This window comes from Coregonus lavaretus (assembly GCF_964263955.1).
Source record: "Coregonus lavaretus genome assembly, chromosome: 1".
Classification (NCBI taxonomy): domain Eukaryota; kingdom Metazoa; phylum Chordata; class Actinopteri; order Salmoniformes; family Salmonidae; genus Coregonus; species Coregonus lavaretus.
Genome location: NC_139988.1, coordinates 14,598,471 through 14,610,752, shown reverse-complemented (window position 1 = coordinate 14,610,752; position 12,282 = coordinate 14,598,471). Strand labels below are relative to the sequence as shown.

At 46.1% G+C, this 12,282-nt stretch overlaps 1 protein-coding gene across 1 annotated transcript in view; it reads right to left on the bottom strand.

The window, feature by feature from the left end:
• Positions 1–16: 16 nt before the first annotated feature.
• LOC311144846 (radial spoke head 10 homolog B-like) overlaps positions 17–12,282 on the bottom strand; it is a gene marked incomplete at both ends in the record, with an annotated part of 28,641 nt that continues 16,375 nt past the window's right edge. The window contains 5 exons of the mRNA XM_084181003.1: positions 17–212; positions 430–655; positions 2,281–2,415; positions 2,685–2,784; positions 2,898–3,152. Coding sequence (XP_084037129.1) covers positions 17–212; positions 430–655; positions 2,281–2,415; positions 2,685–2,784; positions 2,898–3,152 — 912 coding nt within the window. The remainder of the gene's footprint in view (positions 213–429; positions 656–2,280; positions 2,416–2,684; positions 2,785–2,897; positions 3,153–12,282) is intronic.

The window sequence follows — 12,282 nt, the reverse complement described above, 5'->3', positions numbered from 1 at the left end:
AGGGTGATCTGGGAGTCTACTTCCTCTTCTTCTTGGCTGCTGTGGCAGGCGGCTGTTTGGTGATGGCCACAGAGGTGGTGGAGGCCACAGGCGTCTGAGCCGCTGGAGACGGGTTAAGGTCATCCTCTGGCCCTTCTACTCGCTCAGCCTCCTCATCCTCTTCTTCCTCCCTCCTTCTCTCCTCCTCCTCTGCCTCCCACTGCTCCCTCAACCTGGAAAATTATAAAGTTATAATTGATTTATTTGTCGCAGAGTTACCATGCAGAGCTTGTGTGGTGCTCATATCAAGGGCAGATTTCCTGGACTAAAAAGCACTTCCAATGGAGATTCTCTGGGGCTTAATCTGGGTACATTTACCCGTCCCTTCGGGTGTGGATTTAGGATACAAACTGGATCAAGGGGCCTCATCATGTCTCAGTAGCTGCCTACCTGGCGTCTTCCTTGGCCTTAGCCAGAGCGATGCGGGCTAGTGCCGTCTGCCTCAGCCTCTCTTCCTGCACCTCCCTCCTGAGCTCCAGGCTGTACTCGTACGCTGGGAAGAACCTCTGGGTGAAGAAATGGTGGGTCCTCTGGATCCAGCCGTCCAGGTCAGTCTCAGCAGGGCAGGATGTCTTACCTGCTACTTCTGCTCCTCTCCTGTCCTCTTCAACAGGCTCTGGTTAGGAGACACGGCAGGTGTGAGATTGGCATGGCCATGGGCACCCCACAAAAACATTTTCAATGATAAGATACATGTACGAAATAGCATTTCTGGTTTTCTGAGGTCAATAAATCCTTCCAGATTAGTGTAGTATACACTGAACAAAAATATAAGGGCAACATGTAAAGTGTTGGTCCCATGTTTCATGAGCTGAAATAAGATCCCAGAAATGTTCCATATGCACAAAACATTTATTTCTCTCAAATGTTGTGCACAAATGTGTTTACATCCCTGTTAGGGAGCATTTCTTCTTTGCCAAGATAATCAATCCACCTGACAGGTGTGGCATATCAAGAAGCTGATTAAACAGCATGATCATTGCACAGGTGCACCTTGTGCTGGGGACAACAAAAGGCCACTCTAAAATGTGCAGTTTTGTCACACAACACAATGCCACAGATCTCACGTTTTGAGGGATTGTGTAATTGGCATGCTGACTGCAGGAATGTCCACCAGAGCTGCTGCCAGCGAATGTAATGTTCATTTCTCTACCATAAGCCACCTCCAACGTCGTTTTAGAGCATTTGGCAGTACGTTCAACCGTCCTCGCAACCACAGACCACATGTAACCACGCCAGCCCAGGACCTCCACATCTGGCTTCTTCACCTACGGGATCAGCCACCCAGACAGCTGATGAAACTGTGGGTTTGTACAACCTAAGAATTTCTGCACAAACTGTCAGAAACCGTCTCAGGGAAGCTTATCTGTGTGCTCGTCGTCCTCAACAGGGTCTTGACCTGACTGCAGTTTGGCATCGTAACCGACTTCAGTGGGCAAATGCTCACCTTCAATGGCCACTGGCACGCTGGAGAAGTGGTGCTTTTCACAGATTAATCCCGGTTTCAACTGTACCGGGTAGATGGCAGACAGTGTGTATGTCGTCTTGTGGGCGAACGGTTTGCTGATGTCAATGTTGTGAACAGATTGCCCCATGGTAGCGGTGGGGTTATGGTATGGGCAGCCATAAGCTACAGACAACAAACACAATTGCATTTTATCAATGGCAATTTGAATGCACAGAGATACCGTGACTAGATCCTGAGGCCCATTGTTGTTCCATTCATCTGCTGCCATCACCTCATGTTTCAGCATAATGCACAGCCCCATGTCACAAGAATCTGTACACAATTTATGGAAGCTGAAAATGTCCCAGTTCTTCCATGGCCTGCATACTCACCAGACATGTCACCCATTGAGCATGTTTGGGATGCTCTGGATCGACGTGTATGACAGCGTGTTCCAGTTCCCACCAATATCCAGCAACTTCGCACTGCCATTGAAGAGTGGGACAACATTCCACAGGCCACAATCAACAGCCTGATCAACTCTATGCGAAGGAAATGCGTCGCGCTGCATGAGGCAAATGGTGGTCACACAAGATACTGAATGGTGTTCTGATCCACGCCCCTACCTTATATATATATATCTGTATTCCCAGTCATGTGAAATCCATAGATTAGGGTCTAATTAATGTATTTCAATTGACTGATTTCCTTATGAACTGTAACTCAGTAAAATCTTTGAAATTGTTGCATGTTACGTTTATATTTTTGTTCAGTGTACTTATTGTGTAATCTACCTGTGCTGGGGGGATGATCATGGGGAGGGTGATTTGACACTTTAGCCTCTACTGCTGATCTAGCGCTCAGCATGGTAGCCCCACCTGAGTCCTCTCTCCTCTCAGTGTCTGACGAGTGGGTTGCTGACCCACCACCTGACTCAAACACACGCATACACTTTCAACAATGCCGCAAAGATGTGACCAGTCAGCTATACGGATATGTGAGTAGAACACTGCGTTGGGACTCTGTCTGGGCTCACCCCCGGTCTGTGATGTGAGGTTGCCTGCTGCGTTGGGACTCTGTCTGGGCTCACCCCCGGTCTGTGATGTGAGGTTGCCTGCTGCGTTGGGACTCTGTCTGGGCTCACCCCCGGTCTGTGATGTGAGGTTGCCTGCTGCGTTGGGACTCTGTCTGGGCTCACCCCCGGTCTGTGATGTGAGGTTGCCTGCTGCGTTGGGACTCTTTCTGGGCTCCATCTCTTCAGGTGTAGACAGCTGGAGAATCTCCTTGGATTTTCCCATCTGGGTAGAAAAATATTGAATTAATTAATTTAGACAAGGATTGGTCTCGATTTCTAGAGCTACTTGTGAGATTACGTATAGATGTGACATTTGACAGAGCTGATCAAACCAACCTCCAGTGATTTGACGCTACCCACATCAGGAGAGATGTTGGGGTTTGATGACTTCACAGTAGGTCCAGTCAGAGGGGAGTGCCGCTGTGAGGACCTCTGTAGGGGGCTGTCTCTGGTCCTCTCCCCAGGGGAAACCCTCCTGGTGTCAGCCAGAGGGCAGCTCTCTACCTGGCTGTCTGAGGATGTCTGACCATCACTCTGATCGCTGACCTCTGCACAGCCCAGCAACGCCTCAAAGAACTCCAGGAACGTCATCTAGAATCAGGTTCACCATCATGAACTTTAAATTCACTTCTTTTTTATTTAGTTTTTAAAGCATATTTGAGATTCTTATTGTAATGAAAATCGCTACATACATTAAATCTTATGATGATGATTTATTATTAGACTCCTAAACAGCGTCTATCCCCTGGCCATAAGGATGTTAAACTACTGTTCAACAACTACTGCTCCCCCTCATACCTACGCTGCTGCTAAAATGATTATTGGTTAGATTTATTACGCCATTACACTGCTGTACATTGACTATTGATTAGCATTACCATTAGTATATATCTATGTATCCTACTACTGGTCACTATTCCTCCTGTTCACATGTATATATTACCATTAGTACACTGAGTATACCAAACATTAAGAACACCTTCCTGTCCTGGACCCACTGGCCGACTCAGTTTCAGTCCATCCACTCAGCTTACCCAGCACAAAGTATTCCCACGCATAATAGAGAGATATACACAGTGTACAAAACATTAAGAACACCTTTCTAATATTGAGTTGCATCCCCCTTTTTGCCCAATCAGCCTCAATTCGTCAGGGCATGAACTCGGAAATATGTTGTTCTGCCCCTGAGCAAGGCAGTTAACCCACTGTTCACCGGGCGCCGATGACGTGGATGTCGATTAAGCCAGCCCCCCGCACCTCTGATTCAGAGGGGTTGGGTTAAATGGGAAAGACACATGTCAGTTGAATGCATTCAGTTGTACAACTGACTAGGTATCCCCCTTTCCCTTACATGTGCATATCTACCTCAATACTCCAGTATCCCTGCACATCGTAAATCTGGCACTGACCCTGTAAATAGCTTCCTCTCTGTGGTACTGAACACTGACCCTGTATATAGCTTCCTCTCTGTGGTACTGAACACTGACCCTATATATAGCTTCCTCTCTGTGGTACTGAACACTGACCCTGTATATAGCTTCCTCTCTGTGGTACTGAACACTGACCCTGTATATAGCTTCCTCTCTGTGGTACTGAACACAGACCCTGTATATAGCTTCCTCTCTGTGGTACTGAACACTGACCCTGTATATAGCTTCCTCTCTGTGGTACTGAACACTGACCCTGCATATAGCTTCCTCTCCTCTCTTATTTCTTATTTCTCCTGTTTTCTTTCTTATACACTACCAGTCAAAAGTTTGGACACACCTACTCATTCAAGGGTTTTTCTTTATTTTTAATATTTTTTACATTTAGAATAATAGTGAAGAAATCAAAACTATGAAATAACACATATGGAATCACGTAGTAACCAAAAAAGTGTTAAACAAATCAAAATATATTTTAGATATGAGATTCTTCAAATAGCCACCCTTTGCCTTGATGACAGCTTTGCACACTCTTGGCATTCTGTCAACCAGCTTCATGAGATAGTCACCTGGAATGCATTTCAATTAACAGATGTGCCTTATTAAAAGTTAATTTGTGGAATTTATTTCCTTCTTAATGCGTTTGAGCCAATCAGTTGTGTTGTGACAAGGTAGGGGGGGTATACAGAAGATAGCCCTATTTGGTAAAAGACCAAGTCCATATTATGGCAAGAACAGCTCAAATGAGCAAAGAGGAACAACAGTCCATCATTACTTTAAGACATGACGGTCAGTCAATACGGAACATTTCAAGAACTTTGAACGTTTCTTCAAGTGCAGTCGCAAAAACCATCAAGCGCTATGATGAAACTGGCTCTCATGAGGACCGCCACAGGAAAGGAAGACCCAGAGTTACGTTCATTAGGATAAGTTCATTAGAGTTTCCAGCCTCAGAAATTGCAGCCCAAATAAATACTTCACAGAGTTCAAGTAACAGACACATCTCAACATCAACTGTTCAGAGGAGACTGCATGAATCAGGCCTTCATTACATTTTACATTTACATTTTCGTCATTTAGCAGACGCTCTTATCCAGAGCGACTTACAGGAGCAATTAGGGTTAAGTGCCTTGCTCAAGGGCACAGCGACAGATTTTCCACCTAGTCGGCTCTGGGATTAGAACCAGCGACCTCTTGGTTACTGGCACAATGCTCTTAACCACTAAGCTACCTGCCGCCCCTATTCATTGTTGAATTGCTGCAAAGAAACCACTACTAAAGGACACCAATAATAAGAAGAGACTTGCTTGGGCCAAGAAACACGAGCAAAGGACATTAGACCGGTGGAAATGTGTCCTTTGGTCTGGAGTCCAAATTGGAGATTTCCGGTTCCAACCGCCGTGGCTTTGTGAGACGCGGTGTGGGTGAATGGATGATCTCCGCATGTGTATTTCCCACCGTAAATCATGGAGGAGGAGGTGTTATGGTGTGGGGGTACTTTGCTGGTGACACTGTCTGTGATTTATTTAGAATTCAAGTCACAGTTAACCAGCATGGCTACCACAGCATTCTACAGCGATATGCCATCCCATCTGGTTTGGGTTTTGTTTTTCAACAGGACAATGACCCAACACACCTCCAGGCTGTGTAAGGGATATTTTACCAAGAAGGAGAGTGATGGAGTGCTGCATCAGATGACCTAGCCTCCACAATCCCCCGACCTCAACCCAATTGAGATGGTTTGGGATGAGTCGGACCGCAGAGTGAAGGAAAAGTAGCCAACAACTGCTCAGCATATGTGGGAACTCCTTCAAGACTGTTGGAAAAGCATTCCAGGTGAAGCTGGTTGAGAGAATCAAATCAAATCAAATTTTATTTGCCACATGCGCCGAATACAACAGGTGTAGACATTACAGTGAAATGCTTACTTACAGCCCTTAACCAACAATGCATTTATTTCTTAATAAAAAAGTAAAATAAAACAACAACAACAAAAAAGTGTTGAGAAAAAAAGAGCAGAAGTAAAATAAAATAACAGTAGGGAGGCTATATACAGGGGGGTACCGGTGCAGAGTCAATGTACGGGGGCACCGGCTAGTTGAGTTAATATGTACATGTGGGTAGAGTTAAAGTGACTATGCATAAATAATTAACAGAGTAGCAGCAGTGTAAAAAGATGGGGTGGGGTTGCAAATAGTCTGGGTAGCCATGATTAGCTGTTCAGGAGTCTTATGGCTTGGGGGTAGAAGCTGTTGAGAAGCCTTTTGGACCTAGACTTGGCGCTCTGGTACCACTTGCCGTGCGGTAGCAGAGAAAACAGTCTATGACTAGGGTGGCTGGAGTATTTGATAATTTTGAGGCCCTTCCTCTGCCTGGATGGCAGGAAGCTTGGCCCCAGTGATGTACTGGGCCATACGCACTACCCTCTGTAATGCCTTGCGGTCGGAGGCCAAGCAGTTGCCATACCAGGCGGTGATGCAACCAGTCAGGATGCTCTCGACGGTGCAGCTGTAGAACTTTTTGAGGATCTGAGGACCAATGCCAAATCTTTTCAGTCTCCTGAGGGGGAATAGGCTTTGTCGTGCCCTCTTCACGACTGTCTTGGTGTGTTTGATAGTTTGATGTGGACACCAAGGAACTTGAAGCTCTCAACCTGTTCCACTACAGACCCATCGATGAGAATGGGGGAGTGCTCAGTCCTCTTTTTTTCCTGTAGTCCACAATCATCTCCTTTGTTTTGGTCATGTTGAGGGAGAGGTTGTTATCCTGGCACCACACGGCCAGGTCTCTGACCTCCTCCCTATAGGCTGTCTCATCGTTGTCGGTGATCAGGCCTACCACTGTTGGAGTCGTGCCTGGCCATGCAGTCATGGGTGAACAGGGAGTACAGGAGGGGACTGAGCACGCACCCCTGAGGGGCCACCGTGTTGAGGATCATCGTGGCAGATGTGTTGTTACCTACCCTTACCACCTGGGGGCGGCCCGTCAGGAAGTCCAGGATCCAGTTGCAGAGGGAGGTGTTTAGTCCCAGGATCCTTAGCTTTGAGGGCACTATGGTGTTGAACGCTGAGCTGTAGTCAATTAATAGCATTCTCACGTAGGTGTTCCTCTTGTCCAGGTGGGAAAGGGCAGTGTGGAGTGCAATAGAGATTGCATCATCTGTGGATCTGTTGGGGCGGTATGCAAATTGGAGTGGGTCTAGGGTTTCTGGGATAATGGTGTTGATGTGAGCCATGACCAGCCTTTCAAAGCTCTTCATGGCTACAGACGTCAGTGCTACGGGTCGGTAGTCATTTAGGCAGGTTATCTTAGTGCCCTTGGGCATGGGGACTATGGTGGTCTGCTTGAAACATGTTGGTATTACAGACTCAGTCAGGGACATGTTGAAAATGTCGGTGAAGACACTTGCCAGTTGGTCAGCACATGCTCAGAGTACACGTCCTGGTAATCCGTCTGGCCCTGCGGCCTTGTGAATGTTGACCTGCTTAAAAGTCTTACTCACATCGGCTACGGAGAGTGTGATCACATAGTCATCCGGAACAGCTGGTGCTCTCATGCATGCTTCAGTGTTGCTTGCCTCAAAGCGAGCGTAGAAGTGGTTTAGCTCGTCTGGTAGGCTTGTGTCACTGGGAAGCTCACGGCTGTGCTTCCCTTTGTAGTCTGTAATAGTTTTCAAGCCCTGCCACATCCGACGAGCGTCAGAGCCGGTGTAGTACGATTCAATCTTAGTCCTGTATTGACTCTTTGCCTGTTTGATGGTTCGTCGGAGGGCATAGCGGGATTTCTTATAAGCGTCCGGGTTAGAGTCCCGCTCCTTGAAAGCGGCAGCTCTACCCTTTAGCTCAGTGCGGATGTTGCCTGTAATCCATGGCTTCTGGTTGGGGTGTAGGTACAGTCACTGTGGGGACGACATCATCGATGCACTTATTGATGAAGCCAGTGACTGATGTGGTGTACTCCTCAATGTTATCTGAAGAATCCCGGAACATGTTTCAGTCTGTGCTAGCAAAACAGTCCTGTAGCTTAGCATCTGCGTCATCTGACCACTTTTTTATTAACCGAGTCACTGGTGCTTCCTGCTTTAGTTTTTGCTTATAAGCAGGAATCAGGAGGATAGAGTTATGGTCAGATTTGCCAAATGGAGGGCGAGGGAGAGCTTTGTATGCGTCTCTGTGTGTGGAGTAAAGGTGGTCTAGAGTTATTTTTCCTCTGGTTGCACATTTAACATGCTGGTAGAAATTAGGTAGAACGGATTTAAGTTTCCCTGCATTAAAGTCCCCGGCCACTCGGAGCGCTGCCTCTGGATGAGCGTTTTCCTGTTTAGTTATGGCCTTATACAGCTCATTGAGTACAATCTTAATGCCAGCATTGGTTTGTGGTGGTAAATAGACAGCTATGAAAAATATAGATGAAAACTCTCTTGGTAAATAGTGTGGTCTACAGCTTATCATAAGGTACTCTACCTCAGGCGAGCAAAACCTTGAGACTTCCTTAGTATTTGATTTTGTGCAAAGCTGTCATCAAGGCAAAGGGTGGCTATTTGAAGAATCTCTAATATAAAATATATCTTGATTTGTTTAACACGTTTTTGGTTACTACATGATTCAATATGTGTTATTTCATAGTTTTGATGTCTTCACTATTATTCTACAATGTAGAAAATAGTAAAAAGAAAGGAAAATCCAGGAATGATACAGTGGGGAGAACAAGTATTTGACACACTGCCGATTTTGCAGGTTTTCCTACTTACAAAGCATGTAGAGGTCTGTAATTTTTATCATAGGTACACTTCAACTGTGAGAGACGGAATCTAAAACAAAAATCCAGAAAATCACATTGTATGATTTTTAAGTAATTAATTTGCATTTTATTGCATGACATAAGTATTTGATCACCTACCAACCATAAGAATTCCGGCTCTCACAGACCTGTTAGTTTTTCTTTAAGAAGCCCTCCTGTTCTCCACTCATTACCTGTATTAACTGCACCTGTTTGAACTCGTTACCTGTATAAAAGACACCTGTCCACACACTCAATCAAACAGACTCCAACCTCTCCACAATGGCCAAGACCAGAGAGCTGTGTAAGGACATCAGGGATAGAATTGTAGACCTGCAAAAGGCTGGGATGAGCTACAGGACAATAGGCAAGCAGCTTGGTGAGAAGGCAACAACTGTTGGCACAATTATTAGTAAATGGAAGAAGTTCAAGATGACGGTCAATCACCCTCGGTCTGGGGCTCCATGCAAGATCTCACCTTGTGGGGCATCAATGATCATGAGGAAGGTGAGGGATCAGCCCAGAACTGCACGGCAGGACCTGGTCAATGACCTGAAGAGAGCTGGGACCACAGTCTCAAAGAAAACTATTAGTAACACACTACGCCGTCATGGATTAAAATCCTGCAGCGCACGCAAGGTCCCCCTGCTCAAGCCAGCGCATGTCCAGGCCCGTCTGAAGTTTGCCAATGACCATCTGGATGATCCAGAGGAGGAATGGGAGAAGGTCATATGGTCTGATGAGACAAATATAGAGCTTTTTGGTCTAAACTCCACTCGCCATGTTTGGAGGAAGAAGAAGGATGAGTACAACCCCAAGAACACCATCCCAACCATGAAGCATGGAGGTGGAAACATCATTCTTTGGGGATGCTTTTCTGCAAAGGGGACAGGACGACTGCACCGTATTGAGGGGAGGATGGATGGGGCCATGTATCACGAGATCTTGGCCAACAACCTCCTTCCCTCAGTAAGAGCATTGAAGATGGGTCGTGGCTGGGTCTTCCAGCATGACAACGACCTGAAACACACAGCCAGGGCAACTAAGGAGTGGCTCCATAAGAAACATCTCAAGGTCCTGGAGTGGCCTAGCCAGTCTCCAGACCTGAACCCAATAGAAAATCTTTGGAGGGAGCTGACAGTCCGTATTGCCCAGCGACAGCCCCGAAACCTGAAGGATCTGGAGAAGGTCTGTATGGAGGAGTGGGCCAAAATCCCTGCTGCAGTGTGTGCAAACCTGGTCAAGACCTACAGGAAACGTATGATCTCTGTAATTGCAAACAAAGGTTTCTGTACCAAATATTAAGTTCTGCTTTTCTGATGTATCAAATACTTATGTCATGCAATAAAATGCAAATTAATTACTTAAAAATCATACAATGTGATTTTCTGGATTTTTGTTTTAGATTCCGTCCCTCACAGTTGAAGTGTACCTATGATAAAAATTACAGACATCTACATGCTTTGTAAGTAGGAAAACCTGCAAAATCGGCAGTGTATAAAATACTTGTTCTCCCCACTGTAGGTGTGTCCAAACTTTTGACTGGTACTGTATATATTTCTTCATTTTATTAGTGTTACTATTTTGATATTTATTACTGCACTGTTGAGTAGAGCTTGTTAAGCATTTCACTGTACTTGTTGTGCATGTGACCAAACTTGAATAAAACAAACTACACTGCTCAAAAAAATAAAGGGAACACTTAAACAACACAATGTAACTCCAAGTCAATCACACTTCTGTGAAATCAAACTGTCCACTTAGGAAGCAACACTGATTGACAATACATTTCACATGCTGTTGTGCAAATGGAATAGACAACAGGTGGAAATTATAGGCAATTAGCAAGACACCCCCAATAAAGAAGTGGTTCTGCAGGTGGTGACCACAGACCACTTCTCAGTTCCTATGCTTCCTGGCTGATGTTTTGGTCACTTTTGAATGCTGGCGGTGCTTTCACTCTAGTGGTAGCATGAGACGGAGTCTACAACCCACACAAGTGGCTCAGGTAGTGCAGCTCATCCAGGATGGCACATCAATGCGAGCTGTGGCAAGAAGGTTTGCTATGTCTGTCAGCGTAGTGTCCAGAGCATGGAGGCGCTACCAGGAGATAGGCCAGTACATCAGGAGACGTGGAGGAGGCCGTAGCAGGGCAACAACCCAGCAGCAGGACCGCTACCTCCGCCTTTGTGCAAGGAGGAGCAGGAGGAGCACTGCCAGAGCCCTGCAAAATGACCTCCAGCAGGCCACAAATGTGCATGTGTCTGCTCAAACGGTCAGAAACAGACTCCATGAGGGTGGTATGAGGGCCCGATGTCCACAGGTGGGGGTTGTGCTTACAACCCAACACCGTGCAGGACGTTTGGCATTTGCCAGAGAACACCAAGATTGGCAAATTCGCCACTGGCGCCCTGTGCTCTTCACAGATGAAAGCAGGTTCACACTGAGCACATGTGACAGACGTGACAGAGTCTGGAGACGCCGTGGAGAACGTTCTGCTGCCTGCAACATCCTCCAGCATGACCGGTTTGGCGGTGGGTCAGTCATGGTGTGGGGTGGCATTTCTTTGGGGGGCCGCACAGCCCTCCATGTGTTCACCAGAGGTAGCCTGACTGCCATTAGGTACCGAGATGAGATCCTCAGACCCCTTGTGAGACCATATGCTGGTGCGGTTGGCCCTGGGTTCCTCCTAATGCAAGACAATGCTAGACCTCATGTGGCTGGAGTGTGTCAGCAGTTCCCCAGACCTGAATCCAATTGAGCACATCTGGGACATCATGTCTCGCTCCATCCACCAACGCCACGTTGCACCACAGACTGTCCAGGAGTTGGCGGATGCTTTAGTCCAGGTCTGGGAGGAGATCCCTCAGGAGACCATCCGCCACCTCATCAGGAGCATGCCCAGGCGTTGTAGGGAGGTCATACAGGCACGTGGAGGCCACACACACTACTGAGCCTCATTTTGACTTGTTTTAAGGACATTACATCAAAGTTAGATCAGCCTGTAGTGTGGTTTTCCACTTTAATTTTGAGGGTGACTCCAAATCCAGACCTCCATGGGTTGATACATTTGATTTCCATTGATCATTTTTGTGTGATTTTGTTGTCAGCACATTCAACTATGTAAAGAAAAAAGTATTTAATAAGATTATTTCATTCATTCAGATCTAGGATGTGTTGTTTAAGTGTTCCCTTTATTTTTTTGAGCAGTGTATTATTAGAAAGTTAGGGTCTGTTAATGTTCCACCACCTATATACAGTGAGGGAAAAAAGTATTTGATCCCCTGCTGATTTTGTACGTTTGCCCACTGACAAAGACATGATCAGTGAGAGACAGAATAACAACAAAAAAATCCAGAAAAATGCATGTAAAAAATGTTATAAATTGATTTGCATTTTAATGAGGGAAATAAGTATTTGACCCCTCTGCAAAACATGACTTAGTACTTGGTGGCAAAACCCTTGTTGGCAATCAGAGGTCAACATTTCTTGTAGTTGGCCACCAGGTTTGCACA